The sequence below is a fragment of the Anser anser genome (assembly GCF_964211835.1).
Source record: "Anser anser genome assembly, chromosome: 6".
Taxonomy (NCBI): Eukaryota; Metazoa; Chordata; class Aves; order Anseriformes; family Anatidae; genus Anser; species Anser anser.
The window spans coordinates 36,420,922-36,437,923 of NC_139726.1; the positions used below are offsets into that span (position 1 = coordinate 36,420,922).

The 17,002-nt window shown below is 41.0% G+C and overlaps 1 protein-coding gene and 1 long non-coding RNA gene across 2 annotated transcripts in view; both read right to left on the bottom strand.

Annotated features, from left to right (window-relative positions):
- LOC310902068 overlaps positions 1 to 17,002 on the bottom strand; it is a 146,226-nt gene that overhangs the window by 100,076 nt on the left and 29,148 nt on the right. The window lies entirely within an intron of this gene.
- SLC40A1 (solute carrier family 40 member 1) lies at positions 930 to 15,757 on the bottom strand. The gene is made up of 8 exons (XM_083842905.1): positions 15,504 to 15,757; positions 15,319 to 15,386; positions 10,906 to 11,065; positions 9,987 to 10,102; positions 9,540 to 9,666; positions 6,134 to 6,376; positions 3,724 to 4,389; positions 930 to 2,711 (listed from the first exon to the last, which is right to left on the bottom strand). Exons 1-8 carry the CDS (start codon positions 15,547 to 15,549, stop codon positions 2,392 to 2,394), a joined length of 1,746 nt encoding a protein of 581 aa, XP_083699031.1. The 5' UTR covers positions 15,550 to 15,757; the 3' UTR covers positions 930 to 2,391.

Here is a 17,002-nt window from a genome sequence, read left to right on the forward strand (position 1 = left end):
TCCAGACTGCAATATCTAGTGGGCCTCTTTGTGAAACAAACTGCTACTCTACTGCATTAGGACTACAATGATCTTAAAAATAAGAATGCTTTGGGAACAGATGGGAACATGGTAAGCTCCCAGCTTTACTTGCTGTATGTTCTTGGAGCTCTCCGGACTGCAGGAACAGATCCTCTTTGGGATGCCTGCTGCTTAGGGCTGTAGCATTAAGCTTTAGGCACACACGATTCTGGGGGCTATAGAAAGCCCACAGGAAACTGCATTTTCAGCTTGGCTTCCCTGATGGACAGTGTCCAATACATAAGTTGCTATTTAGATGTTCCTCAAAGTGCAGTACAGAGGCATTCACTGTTATTTGGGCTACCTTTGTTTATATTCAGCAATACTGAAATCTGGTCCCAATACACCAGACAACATATTTGGCAAAGCAGACATTTTATTTACTACTTTTAAATTCCTTACTGGTTCAACCCTATCCCCTATCATATGCTGTAAAGGCAATTATTTGGGCATCTTTATTCTACAAATCTAGATTAAGCTTGATTTATTTCTCTTTGATTTAAGTTCTACTGAGGGCAAAATTCCCTTTTCCTCAAGAATTTACACTCAGGATTGAGTCACAAAATTTAAAGCTCTTCTAATTTACATATTACATAAAAGAAAACCCCAAAGCTTGGACAAAAAACACAAACATAGTGAAAACATCCCTGAGAACCCTTCAGTAACATATTAATAATGATTAGTTTTGGTCCATTAGAGGCAAAAAATTATTACATCCAGTTATTGAATCCTGAGGGCTACAAATGGATTGTACATTGGATTCCCATTCATTCACTTTCACTCTTCTTACAAAATACTGAGAGACAAAAGCCACTAGAAGTGGTTTACATTCTATTTAGATAATCACCACAAATTTTAAGACAGATGGCCTAGATTCAGCCCTGGTGTAACACCTTTAATGTCAACGGAGTTTACACACTTACATTCCAGGGTCGAAGTTTAGCAACATAGATGACTGTGTGAAGGACAGTACCTAAAATAAAAACCTTAAAAGTTATGTCAGCAACTTGTGAAAATTTTCCTTCATGTTTCTGCATACTTCTTATAATTTGGCAAACAAACATTTCACAAAGATTTAGGTTGAAAGATCATACTGTCATACCATAGGAAAACCTGGAACTCTACAGATTTCAACTCTACAGAAAAGCAAAGTGCTTGGAATAGTTTCCACAAAAGTGCATAAATGGCTAAAGACGACAGAAGCACTGTGTTAGTACACGTGCAGGGTCAACTAACACAAGAACTTCTTGAAAATCAGAGGGATATATCATTCTCCATTTCTCTGAAGTTGCTTTAGAGGGCCACACAATCTAACATCTCATTGTTCTACCAGTATTTTAGAACAAACTAAGTCAAAATCCACATAACTGTAAAACAGATAAAAGCAAGTCATCCACTTCGTTTCTTCTGCCTGGAATACTAACCATTTTCCAATACATCAGACTTCAAGAGGGTTTCTGAAAACAGTAGCATTTGAAAATAAACTGAAGCTGCTTGTAGTCAAAAGCAAAGGCTAAGTTAGCCCAGACTTTAAGTTTTCTGTACCAGTACTCCTGACCTTAGTACTCTCTGCTACATCAAACCTGAGCAGACCCGTCATTTGCAATTAAAAAAGCCATGCTTTATAATGTTACATTATATTAATAGCTTCTGCTAAAATGAGGTTATGTTCTAGTTTATGAAGTGCAACAGTGTAATACAATATCTTGTACCTATGGCTAATATAAATTGTAAGAAAACATGCAAAAAAACCTACACAGGTGTTTCTATAAAGTTAAACCAGAACAGATATAATACTAAAAAGCTCTTTGGGGAAAGCATCAGAACTTCGGAGTTCCCTTTAGGAACAGGACATTTTAACCCTTTTGAAAAGTTAAGGGAGAAATATGTGGAACAGAATGTTTATGGTTAGGGGAAAAATAGAAAAAACAAATATGGTATATGAAGCAACTAATTAAAAACCTTGTTTTGCTCAACGTGCAAAAGAATTGTTCAGAATTCACAAGGTGACTACATTTAACTGCAAAACAGTATCACTGTAGGGGTCTTGGGGACAAATTCAACGTTATTTTGTGATCAAATACTAGATGTATTATTTCTGAGGTTCCCTTGAAACACTAGTCATGAAGATCCAGCTAGGTTGTCCTAGCCAAACATGAAACATTTGTGCAGGCTCACTGTAAGATAGATTTTGGTTCTCTTGGGAAGGCTTCCTTACATGTTTAAGTTATGCATTCAACTCTAGAGAAACACCTTAGACATGGTAACAAAAGGCCATAAATGTTTTTAACCATGATATTTGTATAGCAAGTTAGTAAGAAGTGGATCCTTTCAGACAGTGGACGTATTACCAGGCAGTGAACTATCAGAGACTGCTTTGGGATCAGGAGTGCAACAAGCAAAAAGTTGTTTTCCCAAGCTTTTCTGAGCAAATCTGAAGTACATTATGTGGCCCATTGCAACAAAAGACACAGAAATAAGCACCAATAAGCCAAAAGCTTCAGGATTAGGGGCCAAGATGACCATGATGAAGTGCAGCAGATCAAGAAGGTAATTCATGGAGTTTTGGACACCGTTTATGATGCCTCTTTCAGATTCTACCACATTTTCTTGGAGTAACTGTGTGACAGTCAAATCAAAGGACCAAAGGCCTAAGGAGAGAAAAAACGTTATCCATATAACTGGGCTTCTCAAGATAAGCTTTCATTACTGACACAATCTAATTCATGTTTGTGAACACTTATTTCTGCCTAAAATATGCAGGTCAAACTAACCTCCTGTCAGAATACTATGCATTTCACACCGGCACAGCGAAGAGACACTTATTTCCCCATTACTCACATTTCCTGAACTAATACAAACAGCTTGCCCATTAACTTGCCCATTACATTTTGCTTCAACACATCTATTAAGCTAACAATGTTTTGCTCACCTGTTCCTTATTTAAATAGCTGTTTTACAGCAACTTTATATTGCTAAAAGCTTCCTACATGTGAATCAAGTATTTTCTTCCTCCAAAATTCAGCAAAAGCTGCAGAAATTCTTAAGAGTACAAAAGTTCTACAGATGAAATTTACTACATGCACATATTTAACTTTTTTTTTTTTTTACTGTTGACGAATACTAGACTATCTGGCGAATCCTCAAAAAATTAAGCTGTCATTCAAATCAAAGTTTCCTGTTCTAAACTCCGTTGCTGGTCACAAGTTTAAAGAAAAGTTTAAAGAACAGATAATTTATTTCATGAATGAACTAACTTAGTATACTGCAAAATATGAAGGTTTTTGTAGCAGAAGTGTTTAGATCTGTTTCGTATTAACATGTTTTTAAGGAAGAAAGGAAGATTATTTAGAGATTTTAGAGATGATCATTCCAAAAAACAAGCTAAGCTAATAAGAACAAGCTAATCCAAGTATGGCAACTTCTCATGTTGGTGCAGAATGATATACAAGAAGTTAGAAGTGCAGTCCCTGCACTGGCAATACTACTGTAAGAACATTTCATTTGCCTCTTAAGTGTAACAAATTAGACTTAAAAATGTGATGCAATACCAACTGTAGCCTACAATTCTCAATTCAAGTTTGTATTTAGTTGACAAGTAGCATAGGTTCTAGAATTAAAAGCAATCAATAGATCAGATTTTAATAGCGATGTGATACTCACCAACTCTAGCAGCAATGACCCCTGCAAACAGGAGACTAACAGAGATTAAAGGCACGGGCTCAGGACTCATCTCTGGGCCGCTGTTAGCAGGAGTAGTAGACCCGTTTAACAAGTTGGGCATTCCAGTTGCCAAAGCCATTTCAGGCTCACCTCCTGGAGATGCAATAGTAGGTAATGGCTCACTTTTAAACAGCCGGGCACTGATGTCAGCAAATGGGGAAACCGTCAAATCCATAGGACTTCCAGGCATGAACACAGAGATGGCACATAAGATCAGACAAGCAAACTGGGCGACTCCAGAAATAAGGCCCGTGCGAATCAGGCCACATTTGCGACGAAGCCAGGTGAAGGCCACTGTTCCCATGATGCCAGTGACTGCCGAGGCACCCATCAGGAGGCTTAGCACAGAACCACTCAGACCTTGAGTGTATGCATAGCCTGTAGTAATGCAGTCAAAGCCCAGAACAGTCATATACAGAAATGCAAGCCCCATGCCTGCAAGAAACACGGGCTGGTTGTAGTACGCAACCCATCCATCACGAAATGTGATGAAAGGCTCGGCAACCCGCGCAGCACAGCCAACTTCCTTCTCCTGTTGGGGCTCAAAGCCACTTACATCTTTCTCAACAATTAATTGCACTCCTTCAGCGGGTTTCATGTCATTGTCTGTAAACAGAAACATAACTGTTAGATACACTCCTGCCAGGAAACTGCAGAGTGGGAACTGCAAGACAATTGGTTGCAGTAAGCTCACTGCTCCAGAAGTGCCTCAGCTAAATTTGCTCATCAACTTTCCTCTGCTTAGTTAACTGTCTTAAATCTCACCTGCATGGTAAGATGAAGTAAATTTTCTGTATCATTTTAAACTTCTGCTTTTTCAGTTAAATTCTGGTAAGAATGAAGCAGGCTATGCTTTCTTCATACTTGACTGAATGATTCATTTCCATAAGGAAATTATTTCCTTAATGAGTACTAGCTTGCATTAGTTGGTATTTTAATACAGCTTTTTTTGTTTAAATGAACTAACCAGAGAAAGTAGGGAATTTTTAAATATATGTCAATATGTTATGGTAGAAAAGCCAAGACAGAAGTTTGCTGAAGCCTACCAAAGGCAAAAGGCTTCAAAACCTTAGATCATGCTTTCCTACAATTCCATGCTTACTCCTTTAGTATAAGAAAAAGGCACCATGCTTCCACTGGTCACAAGCAAATTGAAAATAAAAGTCACAGCAGTGTTTATATTTGCCTAAACTCCCCATATTGCAATAGAGACACTTTAAGTATTTTGGCAAATTTTCAAAAACTGCAAGTCCTCTACTGAATCAAAATACTGCAACGATTAAGAGTTCATGTTTGCTAAATGCTTCATTCACCAGGAGAAGAGAACTGGTTTCAGAGATCGAGAGCCTTCTGCCCTCTTTATCATGCTCCTCTATCCTAGGCTGCCATCAGCCTACTGGACCACAATGCATCTGTGCCTGGGAAGAAAAGTCTCTTCAGCTTTTAATAGCAGCCTCCTAACTCACTATATATTGAGCAAAGAACAGATTTGCCAGTTCACTTTTGAAGAGAAAACTAGAGTTCTTTACAAACACTTTTAGCTTTAAAAAAAATAGATGTAGTTGGGAGTACCATGCATAGCATGGGCTTTCAGTGGTATTTACATACTGGTATCTCCACTATGGGGGAAAGGCTCAAGTCTTGCACTCTAGTATCTGACACATTTCAAGTGCTTCATAACAAAAAGACTTCTTTGAAAGAATTTTGTGCTACTAGAGAGAATCAAAATTAACATTGATATTAGTTTTACAGTTGCCTTAAAGATCAGCATTCCAGCTATCTATACTGCAAATCCTAGTTGTTCAGCATGGCCAAGGAAGTTGAGTAGATGGCCAAACCAGACTTTCCTCCACCGTTTCCTGCAGCACGTAGAACTGAAAACATGCTAGATCAGCAGTATTACCGCCTATTCTATATCTTCCTGAAAGCCGTTAGTACGGTGCATAAGTAGAGATAAGCTAGCAGGAAGAGACCTACACAAGCTGTTTTACTCATAAAGTTTTACTCTAGAGCAAAGGGCTTTGTCAGTCCTTTAGATGTGATACAGATGGAGGGGTGCATTCAACAAGATCAGCCCTGAATAACAGGGTAGACTGCAGGATTTAGAGGGAAGAATTCATTTTGGGGCTACGTTTTATGGGATTTGTAAAATAGCTGCATGAATGAAGAAGTATCACTACTTAGGAGTCTCTGTATCTCTACCCAAAAACTGGGAGCTTCAAGCTAGGAGCAAGAAGCTTGAGCTTCAAAGCAGTGTCCATAGAAGACCGAAATCAACAATTTCATTTTACTTTGACTGATAAAGTGAGGATACCATGGACTCCAGCAGTTATGTTTGTGTTCCCAATACCTTTTTTTGCATTCAGCTGTTTCAGTTCTGATTCTTCAACTTTTGAACACTTGAGAGCCAGAGTAGGGGTCTTCTGATAAACCTTCCAGAGCAGCAGGTATTCCACACACATTGACATCAGGTTCCAACCAGAAATGAATCCACAGCCAATCGTCGGAGAGCCAAATGTCATTATCTGACCTACTGCCATTGGGGCCAAGATATTGGTCAACTGATCGATTCTTCGTATTGTGGCATTCATATCTGTCAGAATAATTTGAGGATATGAATTGCTGAATACTTACAGTGGAACATTCACTAACGTAATTGACAGTTGCACATAAGCACACACATCAATAAGCGTTGACTCAACTTGAAGTGATTTCAGTAGGAACAGGAATTTGCTAGACACCCCTTTAAAGTGCTCCAATGTCAGAATTTACTGAGACCAATCCAAGAGTTCATAAGCCAAACCCTTCCTCTGTCAGTTTTGCCTGCAGATGGTCTTCCAGGTTTAGGATCCTGCATTTACAGTGGAAGCTTATTCCTGCAGGTAAAATGCGTTCTCACTAGATCACAGACTGCCCTTACATTCAGGTGACACTATGGACTCACTAACATTCCAACACAGCATGTGCAACTCTGGACATTAACAGAAACCTGACATGGTAGAATTCATTCCTGAAAAGATAATTTTAGCAGCTACAACCTCCCTCCATTCACTTCTAATACGTGGTGACCACAGTACCCACCATGATAGCAGCAGACCTTTGAAATGGCTTTCAATTTCCTTATCGAGTCACATTGATTGATGGTAGCCACAGGCATTCTAAGAACTTACTGAGCGAAGTCCTCCCTCCCTTCTGCTCCACACTTGGATATTTACAGGCAAAACAAGAAGCCCACAATACATCGTCCATTTGCTGGTAGATGTCTCACCCTCCCCAGTCGAATCAGCTTCAGTCATCACACCCTCTAGGTTGCTGGGGGTTTCAATTAATAGTGCCATTGTTCTGCCCCTAAAAGCTCCTGGATGCTCCATGATTTTGCACACTAAGGCTTCGGGCTGCTTAGCAAAACATCTCAAAATGATTTTAGATTCCTATTAAGAAAATAAAGCTTTTCAAGGCAAAATGAAACTAGTGCAATATAAAGCTGGCTTACTGAATCTATACAGAATCGTTCCTTTGCATTCAGAGACTGCTTTAGGTTACTCAATTTAGAATTCATAGAATTCAAAGTCAATTCAGTATTAAGTACTTCACTGATATTTAACTAAGATGAGTAAGTCAGACCTGCCTAATACTTGGCTTTAGAAGCTCCAAGAACTAAGCTTTGTTTTATCTGGGTAAGGATAGTATTTTCAAACTCCGGAGAGCTACAAAGTAATCAGAGTGAACAGAAAGATTAATTATGGACAAGAAAGAAGGAGAAGCCAAGGCAATTATTATTTGCCTGTTCCACCAATTTATTTAACTAAGGCTATTCTTTCAAGAAATCTAACAGTGCTGAGATAGACGACAATATTTGCTGCAAAGTCAATGCTGGCATTTAATTTTTTAAGTGAAGGAACCTCAGTCTCCAAGTTACATTATGACTCAGTACAAAACCACCTTATCCAGCCTGAGAGAGATTTGCTTTTACATAGATCTGATGAACCAAGGTGCTTAGTTTGGGCTTTTTGTTGGTTTTAAAATTGAGCTGCATCAGAACTTATAGTAACCTGTTGCCTGAATTTTCAGTACAGAATGTAAGTGGTGATGTAACTGTCCGAACCCATGAAGCTGTACAGAGGCACAACTGCCTCCCTTGCAACAGTCCTCTGCAGGTGTGGTCTGTACCTTATCTCGTGAAGGCACACAGGGATTGGGGAGCATGATTTGCTGAATAAGAACTAACATAAGAAGAAAGGTTAATGAGAACCATTAGAACTTCAAAGCTACTGTGCACAGATCACATTTTTCCTACGTGCATAAAGAAAGTTAACTAGTACTGCTGCTCTACAAAAGGCATGACCTAGAAAAGCACTGCAAGGTCAAAACAGAAGACCGTAATGGAGAACTTGTATACTTGGAAATGAAAGCGAGACACTTCAGGCACCTAATTAACAGCAAACCTCTCCTGGATGAGATGGGGTAGTAAAATTCCTTCACGGGAGATCCACTGCAGATTTATTCCTTGCAGTTATGATTCAAATCATTAAAATGATTCAGGCATGTGAACTTTATGGATAATTTAGGCAGCTTCCTACAAAATTAGAGACCAGAAGCCGAAATGCTGTCTAAAGCCTCAAGGTATCTAAACTCCAGAAGTGTCTCAGACTTGGAACTTTCAGTCCCAGAGTTACTTCAATGAGCTATAAATGTCTTAGCAATGTCAAGCTGCTCTGTGCCTTGTTTGCACTTCAGTATCAGTTCCTCTGTCTGGGAAAGCTTAAATCTCCTCACAGGGTTGATCAGAGTCCCTACAGCATGCCCAAGTTCATTGCAAAAGAAGGCAGTTCCCAGTCTTGTTATATCAGAGCAGCAGCATAGCACAAGATCGATCACATATCCCTTAGTGTGAACTGCCTTGCTGCTAGGAGTACTCCCCAGAAAAGGGCAGTCAGATTCAATGTCTCCTTGGTGCAGAAGATCCCCAAATCTCTCATATCCAAGGAGTGTCATGGCCACCAAGCTGCAGCACAATCTGAATGGGAACTCTTTCTCCTAATAATGCCATGCCACTGCACAAGAAAGGGGAAAAAGGAGGAAAAATATTTACTAGGCCAAAAAGGAGATTAAGTCCAGACTCTAACACCAAATGTTATCAGTTGTCAAAGGAATACTGAGTATTCAGTTCCAACTGAAAAAGCATCCACAGCTTTGAGTTAGACACTAATGCTAGAGAACTGAGAGACTTCAAATACATCCGCATGCACAGCATTTCCTATTGGCAGCTTCCCGATCCATATACTTTATTGTTCTGGACTTCATTCTTATGTATCTCTTTGATCCCTAGGTAAGGAGCCCAATTACGCAACAGTTTTCTGTTTCATTCCAGGGACCTAAAAATAAAGTATTGCAACACTTGGCTTTCAGTGCCTTAAAGTTAAATAGTTTTTCTATTAAACACTCACTATTTGATTTAGGAGTTGGTGCATGTTTATTTGGTTGACAAGAATAAAGATTTCCTCTGACAAAGCTGCAGTAGGACTAAACAAGGACAAAAGTAGTTTAGGGCTACCTGAGTTGTTGTAAGCACAACAGTAACTTCTAATCTAAGTCTGGTACAGAGCAGGAAAGGGGGAAATAAAGGCTGCCCTTTTTACCTGCTGTTTCTCACAGTAACTGGAACTCAAAGGTGTGCTGATCTCTGTGAAATTCTAGCCTAAAGTCAAACTCAGAAAGTAAGACATTTAAAGTATTAAAAAGGCAATGTATTTCACCTGCCAGTTTGCTTCTGTCTTCCCCTGCAACCACAACAATCCAGTCCCTCTGAATTGTGATCGCTGTGGCAGTGCTGGCCAAATTGGCAATATTTGCTATCGTGATAACCAGGATATAGCACATCGTCTAGAGAAATGGGGGGAAAAGTTACATGGTGAGAAAAGTGATGAAGGGAGATCTTCACTCCTACCTTGTACAAGGAGAAAAAGACACTTTCACATTTTAATCATGCATCCTACTGTTATTCTTCAGACAAGACCAAGCCTACTTTATAATTCCTAAAAGAAAACAATCACTTGTTTCCCCAGCTAGCTTCAGTTTTACTTGCCAGTTTTAGCTCACAGCAGTGTCTAAACAGAAAGAGCAAAATAAAAGTTCATCTGCCTCCCGTACTCCCAGAAGTTTCTTCATAAAAGAATTCCTTATTAAGAAATTTGAGCACTCACAAGAAGCCATCCATGGTATAAGGTCAAAAGCTGTGTCTTAAACCAGAAGACAATCATCAGGATAATACCACACAGGATGACAGATGCATTCTGTACAACCAAGGATGTCTGGGCCACTGTTTTAAATCAAAAGAGAATAACCATGAACATGAGTAATCTATAAGCTTACAGAGGTTATAATTTAGGAACATGTACGGATTCTTTAAGTGTTTTTTAGCTTCCTATTCTCCCAACTCAAATATAAAACAAAAAGTATATATCACTTTTGATTTTGAATATTCCATTGTCTTAGAAAATGGAACTTACTGTCTGATGCAACTTTAGAGCTAGAAGTAGTGCCTAAATAGTCCTTCTCAGTCAAAAAAATTGCGTGCTGACACCATTTTTAAAAGGTTAAGATATTTGGCTTAAGCCTCTAAAATTCATCTTCAGTGTAGCATGCAAGTGATGCTACTGCGTAAACTCTTGAAAAGCAAGCATGTATATGAAGAACTTGATGCCATGTTACTTTTAAAACAGACTAGAGCAGACAAATTTCAAACAAGTGTAACACAAATGCAATGTTATCACTTATGCAGATGTTTATATCTAGACAAAAGACAACAAATAATGCATGATGTGTTCGTATTAGAAGGTAAAGAACTTGCCTGTAGCTTTTACCTTAACCCATGTTTTTTATATTTTGTATTTCTGTGCATCTCCATGTATTGTATAGGTTTAGCCTGAGTAGTTAATGTATCATGATATAAAACTGTTTACCTCCTGTCTTTGACATTCTGTAGAGTTATGACCACTCTGAAAGACTATCCTTAATAAAATGAGCAAGCCCAGTTCTCATATTTGACTTCAGGAGTTAAGTAACAGCTTTGTCATTAATTTAATCTGTCCTTGAGTAAATAACCTGCTCTGGACATCTAACCTTTGAGCCTGGAGTTCTTGTCCACCCAGTCTCCAATAATGGCTCCCAGGAGAAGAACTGATCCCGCCACAACCAGTCCATAGACTGCAGTCAGGAGTAAGCTGTTTCCATAAAGTTCAACCAGGAATACAGACACAGCAAAATGCCACATACGATCTCCCTTTAAGAGTAACAGAAAGTTTACACACAGCATTATTATTTGCACTTTTCAAGCACGCTAGTTGACTATTTTACTAATGCCCTGAAAATATCTGTATTAGAAGTATCAGATATGTTACACATACAGAGGTGGGGGTTTTGATTTTGGGGTGTCTGTTTGTTTGTTTTTTAATCAATGCACCCTGTCATCATTGATTATCCCAGCATCACTGAAATCATCTGTACTAATCAAATGTAGCATACGTTTTTAAGCTCACACCAAAAATCCTTGTTTTTTTTGTAATACAGAACAATGTTTGTTACCAGCCACATCCACCAGGGCTCAGAAAGCTTACATGGATTCTCCAGAGATTATCTATTAACAACAGATTTAGTGATTATCAATGCTATTTAAATAATTTATCAAGACAGCAGTTTGCTCTTGAAAATGCTCATTAGATGCCATTTTAAAATAGAAAAGCAAGTCTAGTCAAAGCAAGCCATAATATAGTCCATAGAGATGGGCAAATCAAGAACAGTGGTGTCCTACACATTCCTGAATGCTAACTGAAGTTTCTGAAGTCAAGGGACATCTTTACCATCTTTAACAACGGTAAACCTGGGCATATTGCTAAGAGATGGGATAGCAGAGCTCGTTTAGCCCATTTCAGTACTGGTGTTTAGAACACAGAATTTCAATGTTTCGATACCAGTAACAGCAGGCAAAAAATAAGCCCAAAATACTAAACACGTCCAAGTGATGTAATTTTCCTACTATTCAAAACATCTTTAGGTCTGCTGCCAAAGGGACCTGTGGCTTGCTAATGAATACACATCAAGGTTTTAACAGTGTCACATGATGGAAGTCAGCATCTCACTATTTTTAGACATGCTGCCAGAAGTACACTACAGAAAATGTTTTATTTAATCAAAAGGCAGATAAATACAATCATTCATACTATTCTTGGATGGTTTGTTTTGCAAGGGTTCCTAATGTTAGTCTGTCATAAATGAAAGATGAAACTGTTTTCTTCTGTTGCCTTATCTAAAATAAGGCAATTGCTATGTGAAACAGCAAATAGTACAAATTTCTAAGAACCTCAAGTACTCTAAAGGGCTGGGGGAGAAGATGCAACATAGAAGCACTTACAAAGCAAAGTCTGCAAAATCTGTCAAGCAGCACAGCGATAGAGAGAGAGATATAAAATGCATGCTATTTGTAGGGGCAACATAATTGCAAAGTTTGATGCAAGTCTTCAGTGTAGCATAGACACACAAAGAACTTAAAGTTAATGGAGTTCTCCAAAAGAGGTTTCTTCAGAGCATAAACACTTGTTTCCTTAACTGTGAGCAGAAAAAGAATTACATGCCAATTATGTGGGAACAAAATTTCACCTACTCAAGGAAAAAATCTGGGCATTCAGTATGTTTTCTAAATAACAAATAAAAGAACGTGTATCCAGGCACAACTGGCTTAGATTTGCCTTCTCATACATGAGAGAATTTTCATTCTCTAAAGACCCCTAATGTGTTCTCTAAGATATGTTCCACTTTTACTCCATGTTTAGTAGAAGCACATAGAAAGTATTCCAGCCATGAGAGAACAGGGATGTCATTTCCCAAGTCCAGCATCCACTTAAGCCTAGTATGACCTGAGGCATCTCCTTACCAAATTTCACTTACAATCTATGCAGGCGGATTAACTACATTTTGATTAGCCTGGATAACTGCTTAAGGTGGAAGAATAAGTCAAAAGAATACTATTACATCAAAATTTGATCATAGAAGTTGTTGGCTTTTCTTTATGCAGAGGTGTTTCAGTTGTGATAAGAGTTCAATGATTGTGAAAGTAATTTTAAAAGCACCTGTGTGTGCGAAAGTCAGTGACAATCTCTAACAGGTCAGCTGTCGGAGTGAGAAACCCAATCTCACCTGCTATTCACAGGAAGCCTCCTCTGGTTCCAGTGAGATCATGATTTTGCTACAGTTTGCTTAAGGAGCCTATGAACTCTGTTCAACATCATCCAACATTTATGCAGAGTAATTTGACCAGGCCAATACACACTGCTAACTTCTAGGGTAACTAAAGATGTTCTTATCAGGAAAGATGGGTTTCTTTCAGGAATTAAAAGCCATAAAGAGCAAGTAAAGATAAGTTAGTGTCACAGAAGAACAGCATTAGTGAATTACAGAGGTTTGAAGCTGGTGTGTAAGAATTACTGAAATTTCAACAGTATATATTACCTTCAAAAATGAGCAAAACCTTAATTACATAACTTAATCCCACTTTAAAAGAGTCTCAAAATATGGGTATCTCAACTCTAATAACCATAGCTGTTTAGCTTCACCAAACTTTTAAAGATGATTCTTAGCTCTTCTGTTGTAGTAATTACCCTTATAAACCATCTCAGAGTGGATGTACACAACCCCACCCAAGCACTGAAGCCAGCAGGAGCCTGGCTGCTGCCAGGCCTCCCAAGCTCTGCAGTGCCACGGACAAAGCCGGGAAGTTGCTGCTGACCTCTTGAGGAGTACTCAGCCTGGCAGCACCTAGATGAACTTAGTTTCATTCTGTTCCTTCTCTGGTGCTGAGTGATAGACAGGAATGGCTTACACACATAATGACAACAGCATGCGGTCTGAGACTCCAGGAGAGCAACACACTGAAGCCAAGCCCAGATTCAAATGCTTTACTTAACGAGAGCCAGAAAGGTATGCTAGGCTTTGTTTGGATCTGAAGACGTTGTATTTAATCATTTACAGCTTCTCTCTGTATTTGGGCACGTCTTAGCAACGTGGAAAGCAAGTTAAGTTCTCTCAACCACAGCAAATCCCCATTTCTCCTAGGCTTTGTCTTGTGGACATAGACGGCTTACAACAAAGATGCTATAGTCATTTGAGTTCTGAAGATAAAGGTGCCTGGTTGCTGTTTCTGTTAAAAAATGTTCAGACCAGAAGAACACTAAAGCTTAGGAGATAGAGAAGGTGCAGTCCTGCACCAGTTCTGCCAAAATAAGCTGCATTTCTGTTGTTTCAGCAGGTTTGGAGGTGGTTTTTTTTTTTGGCGGTGTTTGTTTTGAGTCAAGGTTTTCAGCACAAAAGAAAACATGCTGGAACGAGGAGTATACTATTAACGCTGCTAACCAGCTGAACAGACATTCTGCAACCTGTTTGTCATAGTGTGCACCAGGGTTTTCAAACCCTGCTTTGTCACCCTCCTCGCTACGAGCAGCCCCACCGCCAGCCTTGCCAGGGGCAAGCAGGGCTGGCCGCACTGCCAGGTAAGCCCTTTGTTGGCACTGCTGATGAAAACTCCTGCAGGTAACAAGCCTGGCCTCTAAAGAATGGTGAGCCAAACAGGTATATCACCGCACAGCTCTTTCAATAATATTAATAATTGCTAAAACATTGCTCTTGTTTAAACAAGTGTTTGATGCCACTCCGAGCCTCCTTCCATTAACAGGACACCAACACGACCTTCTGTGGTGGTGGAAGCGAGGCACTGCTGGAGCTGGGCACGCAGTGCTGTAACCGTATAGCAGCAGCCTGTCCAGTGCTATACAAAGCCCATGTTAATCCAGCCCAAATCCAGCATGGGAGACAGCAGGGAAATTCTCCATTTCTTCTTGATTCAAGTCATTTGAAGGAGACTTAAGATTACAGTACAAGGTTCTATTCTTCATTTCCCTATACAAAAGATGACCAGAGCCTCTATTTTCTTGTTTATATCTTAAGATTATTGAACCACATCTTAAGTTAATAAGAAATGTCAGAGTAAGTAATTTAGTCCAGAAGGAAAGCATTTCAGAAGCTAAGCATTTTGACAGAGAAAGGACCAGCCCCCTGACACTCTCAACAGGTTAGCTAGGAAGCAGTAAGAGGTCTATTGCAAACACAGAGTATCTCCTATTAGTAAGAGCATTAAGTAGTTAAGCCTTCCATTTACAAGTTGCAATGACCTGCCTTTCACGTTCTACTCTGGACCATGCTTCGTGTCTTTCACTGACAGCTCACTCCACGGGGAATCTCACTGGCTCTGTAGTCACTTAAAGCACAAAAGGTGCAGAATCAGGCCCTGCGAGTAGTCCTACGTGCTACTGGAAACTGAACACACTGCGGCACAGCACGTGAAGGTTGTGAATGAAGGCTTCTGATGGCAAGGTGCAGCAGCGAGAGCCCCATCCTTGTGGCATGCTGTCCTGGGGGGCCCTTCAGCTGGATGCTAACGCCAGGTATGGCAGAGTCACTTTTACCCCGTGCTGCCGTTTTACTTACCCAGGTGGACAGCGCGTGCCCCAGGTAGAGGAGGAACTTTGCAGAGGTGAAGTAGCCGAGCACGGAGCCTGGAGGGGAACAAGAACTGAGCGCTGCGGGCTGGCAGCGGCCGTGCCCTCGCCCCCCGGCCGTCCCAATCCCCGTACCCATGCCCGCCGCCCCTCGCCCCCCGGCCGCGCACTGACCGCAGCGCCGCCGCCGCTCGCCCGCGGGCTCAGCTCCCCGCGCCATGCCGCGGGACGGGGACAGGGACCGGGGCTGGGACGCGCCGCTTCGCTCCGTGGTGCCTTCCCCGACTTAGCTAGCACTGTAGCTGAAGTCGGAAAGCGCTGGCCTTATGCGCCGCGCCGGGCGGGCAGGCTGCCTGTGCCGCGGGGCAGCCGAGCGCCGGCTCGGCTCCGCTCGGCTCCGCTCGGCTCGGCGGGGCCGGAAGCGCGGGGGCTGCGCGCCGCGCTTTGTAGCCGCGGGGTACGCCCACAGACACGCCCGTCAGCCGCACGCCCCGCCCCTTGCCGCGAGCCCCGCCCCCCGCGTGGGGCGCTGAGGTAGAGCCGCCTGCCCGCTGGGGGGGGGGCGCCGTCCGTGTGGTAACTGGGAGTTGCCAAGGCTGAAGTCTTTATTTTATTCCCTAACACCGTAAAGTTCCTCCCTATCTGCATGAAATCTCTCTTTACCCACCCCCCTCCCCAAAGTATATAGGCCATCCCTGCAGCAGGTGTGTGACATAATAGACCACTAATCTGTTTTGGCTTTGCCGCTCCTGTGATCCTGTTCAAAGTATTCCTTGTATTAATTAGATGGCTTTCTGCGTGTGAATCACGCTTTATCCTTTGCATAAAGGGAACTCTACCTTTGGAAAAAAAATAACACGGGAATAAAAATCCATATAAACATAGGAAGCCTGAAATTACTGCTTTAATGGGGTTGGCTCTCCTGGGTGAGCTCAGTGCTGCTTCTTATGGTGCGTTCCTCAGAAAATGCACAAAAGCTTTCCTCAGATTGGCATTGAAAATTAAAGAAATTTTCTTGATTGTCTTCTAAAGCCTTACTGCTTAAACTGCATTCTCCTTTACTAACAGATGAAAGATAATTAATTTTCCTAAAACTACATTTTCCATAGGGGCCAACACGCTTGACTGGCACCTTTTCCGCCCCTGTCACTGGTGGCGTTTCTGGCCACTGTTACATGCTGGTCACCGCGCCTGGTGGATCTGGGACCTGACCTGGCCTGTCAGATACCTTACCTAACACAGCAGCAGCAGAGCTGGGTCCTGAAGAGATTTATTACCCTCCGTACAGTACCGCTAGGAACACAGATCAGAGAAGCACTGCTGGTTAGCCCCTTTTTGGCTACTAGACAACGATTTGGATGGATTAAAGTTCAAATAACCATTTCTGACTGAACACTCGCTGTAATTTATCCATGTGCCTTGGGTTCTATAGCTGAAGTCATTATCCTCATTATTTTTCCTACTGGCTAATGACCCACTTCTGTGATATTTAGGGCATGAGAAAAGGGCAAGAAAACATACTTCCCATCCTTTCACATTCAAAAAGCAATGGTTCCTGTATGCCTGTGGGATTTCTCAGACAGAAGGATATATGTTCTGTCCAGTGCGTACACAGTGTGTCCAACATGTCTGTGAATACTGAACTTATTGGATGTCAGGGAAAGACTGTACCA

Coding starts and splice junctions, on each gene's coding strand:
- SLC40A1 (XM_083842905.1), bottom strand. CDS start 15,549: ATGGCGCGGGGAGCTGAGCCCGCGGGCGAGCGGCGGCGGCGCTGCG. Junction 11,066..15,318: donor GGCACGCGCTGTCCACCTGG/GTAAGTAAAACG, acceptor TTACTCTTAAAG/GGAGATCGTATGTGGCATTT. Junction 6,377..9,539: donor AGACAGAAGCAAACTGGCAG/GTGAAATACATT, acceptor TTATTCTGACAG/ATATGAATGCCACAATACGA.